At 47.1% G+C, this 18,676-nt stretch overlaps 1 protein-coding gene across 1 annotated transcript; it reads left to right on the forward strand.

Annotated features, from left to right (window-relative positions):
- The first annotated feature begins 14,082 nt into the window (after positions 1-14,082).
- Positions 14,083-18,262, forward strand: RAX (retina and anterior neural fold homeobox). Its single transcript, XM_057526984.1, has 3 exons — positions 14,083-14,371; positions 14,657-14,913; positions 17,750-18,262. Exons 1-3 carry the CDS (start codon positions 14,083-14,085, stop codon positions 18,260-18,262), a joined length of 1,059 nt encoding a protein of 352 aa, XP_057382967.1.
- The last annotated feature ends 414 nt before the right edge of the window (positions 18,263-18,676 follow it).

The raw sequence follows: 18,676 nt of genomic DNA on the forward strand, positions 1-18,676 counted from the left end.
TCATGACCTAAGCGCCTTCCAAAGGTCCCACATCCTAATACCTTCTCCTTGGGGGTTAGGACTCAACATGTGAATTTGGGGGGGACACAAATTCAGACCATAGCTATCCATGAACCCCAGATACCATGAACATATTTTAAAATCATGCTCATCTTTTATCAGAACTGGCATGTGAGTTGTGATTTGTTTTATACCAGAAACTTTAAAACATTCACGATTTTTTTTAAGACAATTTTTTAGAGCAGTTTAAAGTTCACAGCAAAATTGAGAGGAAGGTACAGAGATTTCCCAGATGCCCCCTGCCCCTCCCCCAGACACACAGCTCCCCCATCATCAGCATCCCCGGAGTGCGGACATTCAAAACAGTCACAATTTTAAAACTATAAATAATAGATAAGATTTATTTTCAGTTCAATACCTGACTCTGCCCTATCATTGACAACGTGGATGAATGGGTGATGCACGTGACCCTACTTTGTACCCTTTGTTGTGACATAAAATACTGTGACTGCCAAATTATTCCCAGACCAGTTGCAGGATGATGTAGAAGACTTGCTTTCTTGCCAAAGATGTAGCCAATGCTGCTCAGAAAAATCACTAAATTGGCACTTCATCTTGACAACCCAAATTACTCCAATACCATTTGGTCCCTGCCCCAGTGGGGCTGTATAACTGCTAGAAGACTCTGGCCATGGTTATCTGATTCCTATCATATGACAACACAACACACCACTTTACACCACACAGCCCCACACCATGGCATATCACACCACACCACAGCACTCCAGACACCACCACCCCATCAATACAGTGTCACAGGTGTATGGGGTCGGGGCACGGAAGGGCCTGTATTAGGGCATTCAGAACGCCTTTTTCCCTCTAAAGGGTAGATGTGTCTATGCCATGGGATGGACACAAAACATAGACTCCAACAATTGTAAAGGACCAGGAGGGAATCTATTCTAAACTCCCACCCAGTAAAGGGGCCTCTTCTACAACAGCCTAGTTGAGGCTTATCTGAAAGCCCCCAGTGGTACAGAATTCACCGCCTGCTGCTCCAAGGGAATTCAGCCACCACCCCTTCCATCTGTGGGCACCTTTAATTGTTAGAAAATCCTTCCTTGTCTTAAGCTGAAATTGGCTGCTTCTTCGGCCCCTTGGTCATGATTCTGTTGTATGGCGCTCCACAGCTCTGCCTCAGCTCTCACTCAGTTTCCTCTTTTCCGGTGACGACATCCTCAGTTCTTTTCTCAATTCTCATCACACAGTATCGACACTGTTAACCCACCAGGTAATCCTGCTCTGACTGTCACGTCCACTAGTGAAGCCAACCTTGCAGAAGACTCTGATGCTATCGCTCTCCACACCTTGCCACCGGACTTGATGCTTGCAGCCATTCCTTTGAGCCAACTGGTAGTCAGGAATTGGGATTCTAGCACAAATTCTGCTAGTGTGTGACCTTGAACAAGTCATTGATCGTCTCTGGAAATTCATTTTCTCAATAGTAAAAATGAAGGGGCTGGGTTACTTTACATTCTATGATTCATACTATGGTTTCAGGGGTGGTCAATATCCAATGCAGATTTATCTTGTGAAAGAGAGCAGATTGGCAACAGTCACCGTCACAGAACTAGGTTTCTGTCCCTTTACTAACAACTCCAGCTGAGCAAAGAGACAACAGGCCCCAGGGGTGGTGAGGGGACAGAGTTTTGGTAGGTACTAGAAGGGAGAAGAGCCAGGAACACAGAGGGTTGCCTGTGGAGAGAAAATCTGGAGGTCAGGTAGCATTTCTAGCTGGGTGGAAGGAACCACAGTGGCTCTGGGGAGAGGTGCAGAAGAACGAATTCCAAGAAGACAAATTAAATGGACTTTCCAGTTTACCAGGAGTTAGTCTAGTCCTCAATTAGATATGCACTCTTACAGCATAATGAAACAGGAGGCCTTCTTTTGAAAGAATATTGACATAGTGAGCTCAGCCATTCAGAGGCTAACTAATCCAGTTTGTGAGTTATATAAGCACTTCAATTTTCGCTCCTAATGCTAGAAATCTGCCAAATCACTGCTTATAAACAGAAACATCAGAGAAAGGGAGAGGAGTAAGATTAAAAATGAACAAACTGGGGGCTTCCCTGGTGGCGCAGTGGTTGAGAATCCGCCTGCCAATGCAGGGGACACGGGTTCGAGCCCTGGTCTGGGAGGATCCCACATGCCACGGAGCAACTAGGCCCGTGAGCCACAATTACTGAGCCTGCGCATCTGGAGCCTGTGCTCCGCAACAAGAGAGGCCACGATAGTGAGAGGCCCGCGCACCGCGATGAAGAGTGGCCCCCGCTTGCCACAACTAGAGAAAGCCCGCGCACAGAAACGAAGACCCAACACAGCCATAAATAAATAAATAAATAAATAAATAAATAAATAAATATTAAAAAAAAAAAACTATTAAAAAAAAAAAAGGGGAAAAAAAAAATGAACAAACTGGGACTTCCCTGGTGGCACAGTGGTTAAGAATCCGCCTGCCAATGCAGGGGACACGGGTTCGAGCCCTGGTCTGGGAAGATCCCACATGCCGCGGAGCAACTAAGCCCGTGCGCCCCAACTACTGAGCCTGCGCTCTAGAGCCCACGAGCCACAACTACTGAGCCCACGTGCCACAACTACTGAAGCCTGTGTGCCTAGAGCCCATGCTCCGCAACAAACAGTAGCCCCCGCTTGCACAACTAGAGAAAGCCCGTGTGCAGCAACGAAGACCCAATGCAGCCAAAAATAAAATAAATTTAAAAATAAAAATATATAAATATTTAAAAAAAGTTTTTTAAAAAAACAAACTATTGAACTCTAGCCAGTGATATGCTTGCATTTGTGTATTTGGGGCTGAAATGCACTGAAACCTGCAACTTACTTTAAGAAATAGAAAACAAACAAACAAGCAAAAAACAAGAGATTGATGGGTAGAGGCATGGGTAGATAAATAGATATAATAGAACAATATAGCAAAATATTAATTTTAAAATCTAGGTGGTGGATACATGGTGTTTACAATCCCTTCAACTTTATTATATGTTTTTAAATTTTCTAAATATATGTTTCATATTTTATAATTAAATTTTGGGGGCAGAATGAATAAACTTCTCTACTTTAGCAGCTCTAGTGAAAAATGTATGATGGGAAGAAAGAGTGAAACAAAGTGAAACAAACGAGTGAAACAAAGTTGGAATGTAAATTGATCCAGCCACTGTGGAGAACAGTAGGGATGTTCCTTAAAAAACTAAAAATAGAACTACCATACAACCAAGCAATCCCACTACTGGGCATATACCCTGAGAAAACCATAATTTGAAAAGAGACATGTACCCCAATGTTCATTGCAACACTATTTACAATAGCCAGGACATGGAAGCAACCTAAATGTCCATCAACAGAGAAATGGGTAAAGAAGATGTGGTACATATATACAATGGAATATTACTCGGCCATAAAAATGAACTAAATTGTGCCACTTGCAGAGACGTGGATGGATCTAGAGTCTGTCATACAGAGCGAAGTAAGTCAGAAAGACAAAAACAAATATCGTATATTAACACATATATGTGGAATTTAGAAAAATGGTATAGATGAACTTATTTGCAAAGCAGAAATAGAGACACAGACATAGAGAACAAACGTATGGATACCAAGGGGGGAAGTGGGGGGGTGGGATGGATTGGGAGATTGGGATTGACATATACACACTACTGTGTATAAAATAGATAACTAATGAGAACCAGCTGTATAGCACAGGGAACTCTACTCAGCGCTCTGTGGTGACCTAAATGGGAAGGAAATCCAAAAAAGAAGGGATATATGTATACATATAGCCGATTCATTTTGCTGTACAGCAGAAACTAACACAACATTGTAAAGCAACTATACGCCAATAAATAAATAAATAAATAAATAAATAAATAAATAAAATACACTCAATGAAAAAAATAAAATTAAAAAAAAAAGTTTGGGCAGAAACTAGCACACCATTGTAAAGCAATTATACTCCACTAAAGATGTTTAAAAAAAAAAAAAAACTTTGGGATTCTCTATGCATTTTAAGTTTTCACTTTCTTCTCTGCCTAAGTATTCAAATAAAGGACAGATATTTGTTTCATACTCTTGTGTTCATATGTAGGACTTTCATTTAAGAGTTCAAAGTATTGAATAATGCATAAATATCACTCCCACAAAAAATGAAAATTTCTACAAGAACTTCATATCTCTTAATGCAATTAAAATATAAAAGTTAATTCACCCCAGTGTTCATAGCAGCACTATTTACAATAGCCAAGACATGGAAGCAACCTAAATGTCCATTGACAGATGAATGGATAAAGAAGACGTGGTACTTATATACAATGGAATACTACTCAGCCATAAAAAAGAATGAAATAATGCCACTTGCAGCAACATGGATGGACCTAGAGATTATCATACTAAGTGAAGTAAGTCAGAGGAAGACAAATATCATATGATGTCACTTATATGTAGAATCTAAAAAAATGATACAAATGAACTTATTTACAAAACAGAAATAGAATCACAGATGTAGAAAACAAACTTATGGTTACTGGGGGGGAAGGTAGGGGAGGGATAAATTGGGAGATTGGGATTGACATATACACACTACTGTATATAAAATAGATAACTAATAAGAACCTACTGTAGAGCACAGGGAATGCTACTCAATACTCTGTAATACCTATATGGGAAAAGAATCTAAAAAAGAGTGGATATATGTATATGTAAAATTGATTCACTTTGCTGTACAGAAATTAACACAACATTGTAAATCAACGATACTCCAATAAAAATTTAAAAAAAGAAAGAAAGAAAGAAAGGGTTCTAAGAGATAGATGAAGGGTCCTGAGTAGAATCTGAGTAGAATATGTCTGCTACATAATAGGTATTCAAGTTACATTTGATGAATAAATGAATGAAAGAATGGATAAACATTTTATATATATATGTTAAAATGAAATAAATATACTCACTGTCTAACCACAGGAATTCTGGAAGGAAAATTCATGTCTTCTTGTTCTCTTAGGGATTTAAAAGACTAGCGCTTCTAGGTGTTCAAGTCAAAAGTCGTGTTTTGTGTGGACTTTCAGATCCAGTGCAACGATAAATGCAGAATGTGACTACTGCAGTCTTTCTGTTTCCCCCTCCTCCCCCTCCTCCCCCTCCTCCGGATTGGCTTATTTCACTTAGCATAATGTCCTCAAGCATGTGTCAGAATTTCCTTCCTTTTACGGCTGAATAATATTCTGTTGTATGTAGATACCACATTTTGCTTATCCATTCATCCATTGATGGACACTGGCTTGATTCCACATTTTGGCTATTGTGAATAATGCTACTATGAAAATAAATATCTATTTTAGTCCCTGCTTTCATTTTTTTTCAGTGAAATTGGGTGGAATTCCCCCCAGAAGTGGAATTGCTGGATCTTCCTTACATTTTTGTCTACATTAGAAATGGCAGTTTGGGGAGCCACAAAAATCGTTTGGAGGGGGTAATAAAATTTAATCTGAAATTAAATTCAGATTCAGAAATCTTGAAATTTTTTTTGCCTCTTCAAAAATCTTTTATTATGGAAAATTTTCAAACCTAACCAAAAGTAGAAATATAAATATAACAAATCCACTTGGACCCAAGTTTAGCCTCTTTACCCTACTCTAAAGTGTTGCTATTCTTGGAAAACTCTATATTGTCACAATTTCATCTATAAACTGAAGACATCATTCTTAGATGGGGTCTAAGTCCTTGAGCTACAGAAGGATAACACAAGTGTACACAGTGATGCTTGCTTGTTTTCTTAGGTCATTTTAGAAACCTTAAAAGATTTCCAGGTTGTGTTTCTTTAAAGCTCATTCCTTTAACTTACAATGCATACACCCTGCAGTAAGCGTGGGTCAGCTCCTGACATTTGAATAAAGATAACTTCTGGGGAGCATCTTGAAAACCCTATTGAAAGCATCTGGTGGTTAAAAGGGGCTAATTAGATTGGTCAGGACATATAAGATCAGCATTTTTAGGGCTTAAGGGGTCAAAGGAGAAAGTACAACAAAAATTGACAAACAAATGTCCATAAAGTTGCAGTCAACTGTAAAAGCTAATAGTCTGCAGTAAAGATGCAGGGGCCGCTCTGGAAGAAGAATGGCATTCCCCAAGATGGTGCACCCCGGCAAGAGAGAAGCGGGGTGGCGCGGGCTCTCAGCAGACGGCAGAGGCACTGCTGGAGCCCTGTCTCCTCATGTGATGGACACTCACATCAAAGGCCTTGGAGGCAACCCCGGTCAGAGTTGATGCTAACAAGACTGGAGTGGACTGAACTGACTTTTGAAAGCGATCAAATGACTTCTGTGGACTATTTGAGAAGGAAAGCAAAGCAGTCTGACATTTCCCAACATCTGGGAAATAATATTTTAGAAAAGCTCCAGAGGACTGATCAAAAGAATGTGAAAAAAAAAATGTATACTCATGCTAATTAATAGCTGTGTGAAATGAGACAACTTACTTAATCTGTTTCCTCATCTGTGAAATAGAGTTCCCGGCAGTTCTTCATTAAATCAGCCACCACTATGCGCCACATATGTTCTAGACGCTAGGGATCTAAAAACAAGATCCCCCGTTCTCATGCAGCTTAGATTCTAATGAGGGGAGACAGGTAACGAACAAATAAACAAATAATAAGTAAGATAGTTTGGGAGAGGTGCTATGAGACAAATAAAATGGCAAGAAGGATCATGTGAACATTTGGGAGAGGGTATTGCAGGCAGTGAGAATAGTCAGGGCAAAAGTCCTGAGGCAGCAAGGGGCTTGGGTGATTTCAAGAAGAGAAAAAAAAGGCCAATGTGGCTATAGCTCAGTGAGCAAGTTGGAGCAGATAGGAGAGTGGTCAGAAGTATTCAAGGAGGCCATGTGAAAAGTGGGGAAGTGGTAAGTCTTACAGAGCTAAAAGGGCTTATGGATTACAGGTGGTACAGGGGAAAAAAGCATTATAATAGTATTGACCTTACAGGGCGCTATGAAGATAAAATGAGAATTGGCTCCCTGGTAACTGTCCTTTCGAAAAGAGGAGGAGAGAAGAATCCTGGAGATGGCCAGACTCTGGGTGGGAGATGGGTCAATGCTGCTACAAAATGGGCATTCTCAGCTTTGCCGTCTTAGCACTCTAAGAGGATTGAGGGCCTTCAAGACCATCATCCCCTGGAGATAAATGTCTCTTGTACTTCCCCTAGTCACTCCGAATTCAATTAGTTTAATTAGAAAACAAGTAAAGAGGAATTATCTTAATATAGCTTTGCTTCTAACAACTCAGAAAAGGCCATTTCTTTGGCAGAAATCCAAGTTTCCCCTTATTTACATATTCTGAGATGATGTAAATGTCCCATTTTTTGGCAAAAAGGTGGACATCTCTTGCCCAAGAGATCATATTTTAGTTTTAATAGTAATGATACTTTCTGATTTCTTCACTCCTTAATGGAGTAGGAATATTGATACGCTAGTAAATATTTTTAAAACATTAACGGGGGTTGGGGAGGGGGGAGAATGTCCTGATTTTTAGCGCTTGCTAATTTCAGTGGTAAAAATACTCCCACTATGGCTGATTTCAAGCTACTAATGTGAACTCAGAGCTGGGAAGAGATGCTAACTGTTGGCTCTCACAAGCCAGGAAGAGCTGATTCCGGCACACCAGTGGGGAGAAATATCAGTTGTTTGCCCAAACGCCCTGCAAATCTATTGCCAAGGGAATTTTTCTCCTCCACAGAGGCTACTTGAATCTGCATCAGCTGCAAAAGCAAGCTCAGGACCAAGGTAATTGTGTTGATAAATGACTGGGGAGTAGTGTGAGGAGTAACTTCATTGTATGTGTACAACAAGCATATTCCTCAGGGTTCAAGCACAGTCTTGGTCTGCGTGCAAGCATGGGACATCCAGTGAAGGATCCTGAGAGCTGAGCAGCAGTGGGAAAGCCACAGCAGCCTGGTGGATTCTGGGAGTCTGGAGACTGGCCTCTAGCCCAAGCCCTGCCACAGACACCCTGTCTCATCTGGGGCAAATCACTTAACTTTTCTGGGTCCACATTTCCACGTCAACAAAGGAAAAGTGGAGGCTAGAAGTGAAAGAGCAGACACGATCCTCTCCAAGCTTCCTCTTATAATTCTTAAGCCTATGGTCCTCTGAAATAACAGAAAACTAAATCAGAGGCGAATTTTAAGTGATGTTGTTCCCAAAATATTGCAGTTGGGCAACAAGGGGAGTGCCAGAGGAAGACAGACATCTTGCTAATTACCGGCTGGTCTGCAGAGAGCTGTGGTCCCTGTTCTTACACCAAAGGGAGCCTTGCAAACAGGACATTACTGCCGGGAAACACAACCACTCCCAGCTGCCCTACGTTTCATTTTCGTTATTAGATGAAATGTCTGTTTCCATATGCCCTTCCAATAGGGCTCTCAATTCAGCCAGAGATGCCCGTGAGGCCCGTCTCTTCACTGATTTATGTATTTTAGCCACAATTATGTTATGGGATTTTTATTCACTGCAGATTAGCTTGCGTGATCTTTGTTCCCAGGTCGAACCCATGCCCACTGCAGTGGAAGCCTGGAGTCCTAACCACTGGACTGCCAGGGAATTCCCAATACTTATTTCAATTTAGTCTGAAAATAGTAGAGAAGATTCAGGTGTTCATATTGACTAATAAACTGGTATATAGGAAGGGTGTTGATCATTTGTGCCAATTTTACGGAAGTGACAAGGGATATAAGTTGTCTACTTATAAATATGGAGTTTCTGATAAGCATCTCCAAGGACATTTTCTTGATATACCTTCTATCCTGCTTCAAGTAGGGAAATGTTTCATCAGTTGGGAAGATCTGGTAGTGAGAGATGAACAAGCATAGTATATTTTATCTCTGGACTCAATATGTCAGTATTAAAAAGAGTTTAGCTATTGATTTTTTTTTTTTTTGCAAAGACTGTCAGCAGCTTGTATACTGTGCTCATGACATACAATAATAGACAGTAAAGGGACTTCCCTGGTGACACAGTGGTTAAGACTCCACGCTCCCAACGCAGGTGGCCCGGGTTCGATCCCTGGTCAGGGAACTAGATCCCACATGTATGCCACTAAGAGTTTGCATGCCACAACTAAGGAGCCCGTGTGCCACAACTAAGGAGGCCTTGAGCCGCAAATAAGGAGCCCTTGAGCTGCAACTAAGGAGCCCTCGAGCCGCAACTAAGACCCGGTGCAACCAAATTCATTAATTAATTTTAAAAAATAGACAATAGAGTATAGAGGAGAATACATTGAATCAAAGAAGGACAAAATAAATGACACATGGTAGATGCTTAAACATATATTGTTCACAAAACACTAAGAGTGAATTGGAACTCTGGGAACAGAGAGAGAATTCCCTAAACTTTATAAGGCAGCCTTGGGAAGTTGAATGCTATACTTATTTTTTAAGCATATCTGGAATCATTATAATTGACCAAATAAATTATTGACTGCCCATCACACCTTTTTCACTGCCACCTCCCTGAAACTCTGAACCACATTATTCCTGTACCCTTTGACTCCTAAATTTTTTTACTTTATCTGCTAGTTCTCATATAGCCACAGGAGAATCAACTGTGAATATGTATATACACACACCGTATTGGTAGGTGGTATACGCAGTGATTAGATGGATATTCCTGAAAAAACACCAGGGTTCAAGTCCTGGCTCCACCTGAAACCAGCTGTACAACCTTAGGTGAGTGACTTATCCTCTCTGTGTCTCAGACTCCTCGTTTGTAAAGTGGAGATAATAATCGTGTCTACCTCACAGGGTTATTGTGAGAACTAATTACGTAATCTACGTAAAGGACTCGGAAGAGTGCTCACTGGCATATTGTTAGTATTCAATAAGTAATAACTGTTATTATATGTACATATATTTTGTTTAACTCTTGACAGCTGAATTTGTTGAACTTCAGTGTGTGTGTGTTTAATGATTGTATGAGTTGAGTTTTGCTTTGACTACAACTAAAGTTAAGTTGCTTTGCACGAATGAACGTGTATCAGCTTGTGGGAGGAGATGGTCCTCCAGTGTGGTATGAGACAGATGGAGTTATTCCAGGATTAAAATACATCTACTAAGAGGATAGTCTCCATGCAGACATCGAGTTGGTTTTATACACTTTATGGAGTGATAACCCATAAGTCCTCCAACAGACACTTTTCTTGCCCAAACCTAAAACATTGCTTCAAGGTGAAATTACTAGATTCAAATGCCATGAGCTCACTTTGTGAGTATGCCCCCTGCCCACCCAGTGTACAGAAAATTCACTCCATATATGCCCATTTTCTCAAGAGTGCTGTGGGTGAAGCAGTCCACCTAGAATGCTTCTAGAAAGGGGACCTCCTGTACACATCCAAGATAAAAGAGCCACCTTGATTGCTGGTTATGTTTAGACTTTGTTTTCTTCGCGCTAGCCAGTCCCTATCCCCTTTCTCCTCAAAATCTCCCCGATCCAGTTGTCATTGTAGATTGTCTACCCCACATCAAGCTGAGCCTCCCCCTCTTAAACATCCCCGCAAGCCTCAACCACTCTCATTCTCCTCACTTCTGGAAATGTTTCTCCAAACCATGCCAAGTTGAAAGGGGCTCTAGCTGCGTAAAGTTCAGCCCGTGTTTTGGGAGCTGTGAGGAGGGAGTTTTCTTTGATCCACCTAATGAATTAATGAATTAAACAGAGGTGGAGTTCAGAAGCCAGGCTCCTTGCTTTTGCCGAAGCTGGGTTGGGTATGAGCTGGCGTAACTGCTGGAAAAATGCAGCTTTGGGCTAGAAGAATTAAGGACATGGCCGAGTCCATTCATCTTCCCTAATCGAGTTCTTGGGAAATACACATGTAGATTAGCCCCTAACAATGACCCCCGGCTGATTGCTTGGAGTACCCTCCACTGTGCCCACAATAGTATTGACTAGCTCTTTATGTCACGTACAAAAGAAGTCCCAACCTCCCCTTGTCCTGCTTTGCCCTGTTTCTCCCGTGGTCCCTCGCCAGTGGCTGTTGAAGTCTTTGCTGCTTTTCTCCTGAGACTCTGAAATAAACAGTAAATAAAAGCTAACCTCACCTGGACCTATTAGGGAGAGCTGGGCAGTTCCAGAGGGAATTAACTTTGGAAAACAAGGCCATAAGCCCCTTAGCGTGTGGGCAGGAGCTTAAGAAAATGCTGCCAATCTTTGTTTAGCAGTGATTATAGAGATCAATTTAATATTGGGCGAGTTTACATAAAAAGCATACTCAGAGGGGAAACAACAAATACCAATTAATTATCCCTATGGCTGCCCTCTGGTCACCAAGGCGGCAGCATCTCAACCACCTGGGCTTTGTAACTGGTGCGTGGGACCTTGTGGGGTGCCACCAGATCGTTTCTGGGGAAGGTGCCTTTGACAGCCTAGAAAATGAGAAAAGAGGCCAAGTGGCAGGCTTCCCCTGCACTGGGGCGGGAACCTCCAGAGGGTTTGTCCTGTCGTCCTGGACACCAGCGCCCAAAGGCCGCTGTCTACGAGCTCTGACTGCATTTCTTTGGGAAATTAAGCTGCCTCTTCCTCAGCCTCTTACGCGCAGGATTCAGTCTCTGGGAAGGATTAAAGACGGACTGCAGACTAAGATGTGTTTTGATTCTGTTCAAAAATATCACACTCTGCCATAAGAATTACAAGTGAGGGGCAGCCAGAGAGCATTGGACAAGGAGTTGGCCAGTCTGAGTTGCAGTCCTGTCCCTTCCACTTAATAGCCGTATCACTTTGGGCCTCAGTTTTCTCTTCTGTAAAATGGGGACAAATATATTTGTCCTGCTCACCTCACAGGGTTGTGAGGATAGGATGGCATGAAGGATGTGCTGAAAACCATAAAGTGATACGCAAAAACTGTAAACTGTGTATTGATTTTCATTAATTTAGCTTTTACTTGAAAAATAATTTCTCACTTGAATCAATCAATTCTACCTACTGTAAACTCACATGTTTGCTGTTTTAATACACCTTTCTACAGTTTTATTAAAAATAGAGAAATTGGTGTACTGAACCCCTCCCATGTGCCCATCACGGAGAATTAACCATTTCCATTTAAAGATCCTTAACTTAGTTACATGTCCTTTTAAATGTCCTTCTAACATTAATTTAAAGGTGGAGGACCCTAAGATATAGGTTTTTCTTTGGTTTCTTCCTTTGTCTTGTCTCTCCGGCTGGACGTTAAACTCCTTAAGGCCTGTGGCCCCAGCCTCTCCTTTCTTTTGTGATGTTGACAAGGCCCACATCAGTGCCCGACCCTCAGAAGGGACTCATGAACTGCTTGTCTCAATGCAAAATGAAGCCAACCAACGTTGAGAGGCAGGGGTGGGGGGGAGGGGAGACGCCCCTGCATGGAGATCAGAGGGCCTCTGCAAAGGAGATTTAAAAAATCTCTGTTTTGTATCTCTGTGAGATGATGGATGGATGGTAACTAAACTTACTGTGGTCATCATTTACGTGTGTATGTGTGTGTATATGTGTCAAAACATCACGCGGCACACCTTAAACTTATACAGTGCAGTATCTCAATAAAACCAGGAAACAAAAGAAAAAGAATCTCTGGGTCCTGAAGCTTTTATTAGGAAAGCATTTTGGTTCACATTTCCCGCCAACATTTCAGTGAGGGCAGGGGCTGCCTCGGGTCTGGCATCAGCTTTGAGAAGAGCCGGCGTTTACAGTGCTATTCACAGCACTGGGGGGGATGTGAAAAAACAAAACAAAACAAAACCATCCGCCCGCACAAATCATCGTCCCACTTGGCCTATGAGTCACTCTGGGCCTCGGAAGCCTCGTGGGGTCCCCTTTGCCAGAGGATTGTGCCTGTAGCCCCCAGAGAAGGGCGAGGCCTTGCACCCTGACGAAGGTCCTTCCCCCCTCAGCCTAAGGTTGGGTCATCTCCTTGGCCTGGAAGATGGTTTGGTGGGGAGGGTTCCCTCAGGACAAATAGTCTGCGAGGGTGACAACCCCTAGCGGGTCTCCCACCGGCTTGAGCCGGGCAGCGTGTCCGATTCGGCGCCTCCCAGCCTCCTGCTGGGCCGTGGGACCCTTGAAGTCGCCGGGCCTGCGGGCACAGATGGTCCCACCGTCTCCGGGGGCGGGCGCCGGGGTCAGGGGGCCTGCGGGCGCGCAAGTCCGAGGGAACAGGAAAGAGTAGTTAAATCAGATATAGACAAATAAAATAAACCCGAAGTCCGAAGCTTCGGACTACGGAGCCTAAAGAGGATTGCCGGTGGGGCTAAAAAGAGGAAGAAAGAGGGGAAAATTCAAACTGGGAAGAAGCGTGTACTGACTTCCAAAGCCAGAAAGCCAGGGAGCCTTCTCTCGGTCTTTCCAAGGGTCGCCCCTGGCGCTCAGCCCGGCGGAGGAAGCGAGCCTCGGGGCAGAAGGCGAGCCTGGGCTGAGGGAGAGGAGCCGAAGGAGGGAGGCAAGCCCGAGGGGGAGGAGGGACCTAGGGCGTCGGCCCCACTGAGCCAGGACTGGGGGGAGCGGGTCCTCGGACCGGGGTCCCCGAGCCCGTCAAACATGCCCCCGCGGGTCTCCGGAGTGTTCGTAGCTGATCGAGAGGTGGGAGGTGGAAGGTTCGGAGTGCCGGCCCCGCCCGGGGTGGGTGGGCGAGGACCCCGAGGCTGGGCGAGGGAAGGACCCGCCCCGCTGCGGGGGGAGGGACCAGGGAAGAGGCTGAGTCCCGGGCGAGAGGGGAGGAGCCGGGGCGACCCGGCTTGGAGCCTTCAGCGCCCGGAGACCCAGCCACCGGGAGTTGAAACTCCGACTCCCGCCGGGACCTAGGCGGCCGCGGGCCGAGCGCTCGCCCTCCTCTAGCGCGCGCGGCCGGGGCCCGCATCGCCCGCGGAGCTTGACCTTGAGTCAGGACCCCTCGGGTTGGACGACCGCACCCGGGAGGGGCCGACTTCCAGCCTCTGCTCTCGGTCTTCCAAGCAGGCGGCGCTGCCGAGAGCGCGGGCCGCGCCCTCCGGCGTCCCGGCGCTCCCCATGCACCTGCCCGGCTGCGCCCCAGCCATGGCCGACGGCAGCTTCTCGCTCGCCGGCCACCTGCTCCGCAGCCCGGGCGGGAGCACCTCGCGGCTGCATAGCATCGAAGCCATCCTGGGATTTACCAAGGACGACGGGATCCTCGGCTCCTTCCCGGAGGAGCGGGTCGCCCGGGGTGCGAAAGAGCGGGATAGGAGGCCGGGCGCGCGGACCTCCTGCCCCAAGGCGCCTGCAGGAGGCGCCGAGCCCTCCACGCCGCCCGCCCCGGCACCGGCTCCCGAGTACGAAGGTGAGTGCGCACCTCGGCTGCTCCGAGACCCTTAGGGCTCCCAAACTTAGGAGCTCTGCAAGAGGAGAGAGCCCTGCCTTAACTTTTATTAAGGCATCTGGGCGCAGGGGTGGGGGCTATGTGTGTAGCAGGAGCTTCCAACTTGCGTTCAGGGAAAGCTAAGGCGGCCCTCGCAGCCCTGACCCCCGACCTCCCTGGGCCATCTCGGAGCCCGCATGGGTAGGCGGGGTGGCCCTCGGATACTCCGGGGAGTGTCTCTGACCGTCTGGGGTCTCGTCGTCCCAGCCCCTCGCCCCTACTGCCCCAAGGAGACCGGGGAGGCGCGGCCGAGCCCTGGGCTGCCTGTCGGACCCCCAGCCCCCGGCGACTCGAAGCTGTCAGAGGAGGAGCAGCCCAAGAAGAAGCATCGACGGAACCGCACGACCTTCACCACATACCAGCTGCACGAGCTGGAGCGCGCGTTCGAGAAGTCCCACTACCCCGACGTGTACAGTCGCGAGGAGCTGGCCGGCAAGGTCAACTTACCCGAGGTCCGGGTCCAGGTAAAGCGCCCAGATGGGCCCACGGGAGGGCCGGAAGCTCAAACTGCAGCCAAAGCTCCCTTGAATCCCTGGGCGTCCACGCGTTTATTATGGCACTTTTCCCACGGGCCCTCCTGCGCTTGGTTCTCCCAGAACCCCACAGGAGCGTCACAGATTTTCCATGCGCCCCATGCCCCGTCCCTTGGACAGTCTGTTCCAATTTGTAGTAGTATCTCCCCTTTGGGGGCTCCCTCGTTCTAAGCTAAAAGAGAGGAACTGGCAATGGCTGGCAAGATGAAGAGGCGACAGCATCCAGGACCGGGGCGGGGGCCGGGAAGCACTGAGTGGAGAGGGAATGTAGGCAGCGGCTCGAGGGTAACTGGATTGCGGCCCCAAATGCCACCATAGTCAGTTACGGCGCGCACCTTCTTGAAGACGAAAACCCTATCTTCTTAAGGAGAGCCTGGCGCCTCGCAGTTGAAACTTTCGGTGGATTTAAGAAACTGACTTTTGCTTCTCGGGTGCACATCCAGCCAAACTTCCCACTGCTGCAGAGGCCTTTTCTTTTTATTTAAAGGGGTTTTCGCTTTAATTAAAGCTGAATTATCTTTAATCCCTGATCATTAAAATATTTGAAAGCCTTAAATATTTGCTAGTCATCTGTGAAAAATCCGGGAGAATTTCCAAATTGGGAGAGTTTACAGAGGCCTGAAAGGGAGACATTGGGAACAAATTTCACCGCATCTGAAAGGCAGTGGAACTAAGATGGGATTTTTGTGTGTGTCTAATGAATTAGATTTCCAGGAAGTGAGGATACTCAGATGTTTGGGGCTTTTAGCCTTGTCTTAAAAGTAAAAGCGGACAGGCTCTTGCCTTTTGTCTTTTCTGTTTAGTTTAAGGGGTTAAAGTAATGAGTGAATGTCATGGTTTTAAAAAATAGTTCTCTAATGTGACTCAGGATTAACTGGCAAGGACAGTTCAATTTCTCCTAATTTGGGGCAGTAGAGCTGCAAGGATTTTATTGAAGAGGTGGACATTTTAGCACCTGCTTTTCAGGGAGGAAGGATGGGGTAGGGAGAGGGAAAGAAAACAAGTGAAAGATGAAGAAAGAGGAAAGGGCAAAGCCCTCCAGTGCCCCTCCAGGCACAGCCCACTCAGGGGCTGCCTTCATGCCTCTGTCCCACGTTCCTTCTTCTTTACTTGTTCCTTCCTCTTTACTTGTTCCTTCCCTCTCTACTTGTTTGGGGATGTTTGCTTCTTGTTTAAGACGTGAGCTTCTTGAGAACAGTGTCTGACTTCTCTGTGATCACAGGGCCAGCACAGTGGCCCAGCATATGGTGGGTTCTTAACACATGGGTATGATGTAATCAGGTTGGGGGGTGGGTAGGCAGAGTCTCCCACTGTGTTGAGGACAGCAGTAGAACAGGAGAAGAGCAGACTATCCCAGGTTTTAGCCCTCTGACTCTGGGTACTGGATCTGAAGCCTATAGCTGATATTTCGGGGGATGGAGTGGGATGTTGGTGGGGGGGAGGGAGAGGCAGTGGGATGGAAGCCCTCACCCGCGCCAGTGTTTCTCTATATAGCTAATGTTTCTGGGAAAATCAGGGCCTCAGATATGCTGATGAATCTTTTATTGAAAGGGGCCCGGGGTACCTGCATTTTTGTTCTTTCTCTCTCCCCCCCCCCCAAAATCCCAGCTTTGCAGACAGTTGCCCTGCTCTGCTCAGGTGCTGGATGGCTTTTTCTCAGTTCTCCTATGAGGTCCCCTCTCCCTATTATTAACTCAGAACTGCTGTCTCCCTTCTGACGTGGCAATTATTCCCACATTTTCCTTCATAAATTTAACACCGAAGCCCCCCCCCCAGTTTGGCCAAAGTTCTTTCTAGATTCCCCACTAAACTAGACCAGTTCTCTCTGTTCTGTTCCTGAGGGTGGTAACTTGGTAGTGAAACCTTAATTACACCCTTTCTTGTGCTTTTATCAAATCAGTAATGGAAGTTGCAGCCTTAAAAGACCAGACTTCACTGTTGGTGTGGACTTTCTCTATGTAAAGAAAAAAAGAAAAACTTGAACTCATTGAATTCATCTTAGGGTAACGTCAAAACTAACTCCACGGAGTAAAAGTAGATTATTAAACTTGAACTATTGTAATCATTGAAAGCCATTTTTAGGAAATATCAGAAACACTAGTCAGATATCGATTAAATAAAAACGAAAATCTTACGAACAGTAATATGCATATTAAATATGCCTGGGATGAAATCAACCCACTTTGTTCTATCAGTAATTTGTGGAAATAGCTCTATTTTAACAGCCAATGTTTCCAGTTACAGCACTTAGAGTATTTGTTTATACGTATGTTTATAACAGGCAAAATGTAGGTAAAGCACAGAAAGTCTGCGACAAAAGCGCAGCCCCTGTACCACACAGGGAGGAAGACTGGTCTAAAGTGAAGGGTCGGGAGGGGCTGCCAACCAGCAGGTCACAGAAATTTGGTGAGATCTGGTTTCCCAAGTCCCACTGTCCGATTCCAGGGTTAACTTCATTTTTTTTTCTGCCTGTTCGGTGCCAGGAGTTGGAAACAGATACAACCACAGCTAAGGGTGAGGTAAACAGGGACAAGGGTGGGAACACCACGGAGGACAGGGATGGGACAAAGAGACTCGGCGCGAGAGAGGAGGAGGGAGGAGACTGGAGCAAACGGGACAGACAAGGAGGATAAGGCGGGTGGGGAGCGGGGTGGGGGGTGGCGGCGGGGATGAAAGGAGCAGGTGAAACAGTCGAGCCCCGGTCCTTCTCGGGGGTGGGGAGTCCTGCCCCCGCCGCAGCCCGACGGCGCTGTGCTACCTTCCGCAGGTGTGGTTCCAGAACCGACGGGCCAAGTGGCGGCGGCAGGAGAAGCTGGAGGTGTCGTCCATGAAGCTGCAGGACTCGCCCCTGCTCTCCTTCAGCCGCTCCCCACCCGCCGCGGCCCTGGCGCCCCTCGGGGCGGGCCCGGGCGGCGGCGGCGGCGGCGGGCCTGCGGGGGGCGCCCTGCCGCTCGAGTCGTGGCTCGGGCCGCCGCTGCCGGGCGGGGGCGCCACGGCGCTGCAGAGCCTGCCAGGCTTCGGGCCGCCGGCGCAGAGCCTGCCCGCCAGCTACACGCCGCCGCCGCCGCCGCCGCCCTTCTTGAACTCCCCGCCCCTCGGCCCCGGCCTGCAGCCCCTCGGGCCGCCGCCGCCGCCGCCGCCCGCCTACCCGTGCGGGCCCGGCTTCGGGGACAAGTTCCCGCTGGACGAGGCGGACCCGCGCAACAGCAGCATCGCGGCGCTGCGCCTGAAGGCCAAGGAGCACATCCAGGCCATCGGGAAGCCGTGGCAGGCCCTCTAGGGGCACCGGGGACCAAATCAGGCCGGACGCCCGTCCTAGCAGCCGACCCCGAGCCGCAGGCGCTCACGCCTTCTCCCTGGGTCCCCCGGACTCGGCCACGCTTGCCCTGCGCCGCCTGAAGACCTGGGTCTAGAATGTGCATCTGCGCCCGACTCACCGCAGAGGGCTGACCCCCCAGGCCAGCCGAGACCTTCTGGCCACACCCACACTCCCACGGACCCCGGGCTTTGCTGCTGGAAGGGGACAGGCGGCCACGCTGCTGCCACCCCGGCGGGCGCCGGAGCCTCCAAGTTCAAGGGACCCAAAGCGCCTGACCTCGACCGCTCCCGGGCGGCGTGGCAACTCCAGAAAAGGCCGACTGGGAGGAAGGGGAGGCGGAGAAAGGGTTTGAGGAACTGTCTGTACAAGTAGTTT

Source organism: Balaenoptera acutorostrata, chromosome 13 (genome assembly GCF_949987535.1).
Source record: "Balaenoptera acutorostrata chromosome 13, mBalAcu1.1, whole genome shotgun sequence".
In the NCBI taxonomy this organism is placed as follows: Eukaryota; Metazoa; Chordata; class Mammalia; order Artiodactyla; family Balaenopteridae; genus Balaenoptera; species Balaenoptera acutorostrata.

Excerpts from the sequence above, each read along its gene's own strand:
- RAX (XM_057526984.1), top strand. The coding sequence starts at position 14,083 with ATGCACCTGCCCGGCTGCGCCCCAGCCATGGCCGACGGCAGCTTCTCG. Across the intron at positions 14,372-14,656 it reads ACCGGCTCCCGAGTACGAAG|CCCCTCGCCCCTACTGCCCC; the intron begins GTGAGTGCGCAC and ends TCGTCGTCCCAG. Across the intron at positions 14,914-17,749 it reads TACCCGAGGTCCGGGTCCAG|GTGTGGTTCCAGAACCGACG; the intron begins GTAAAGCGCCCA and ends TACCTTCCGCAG.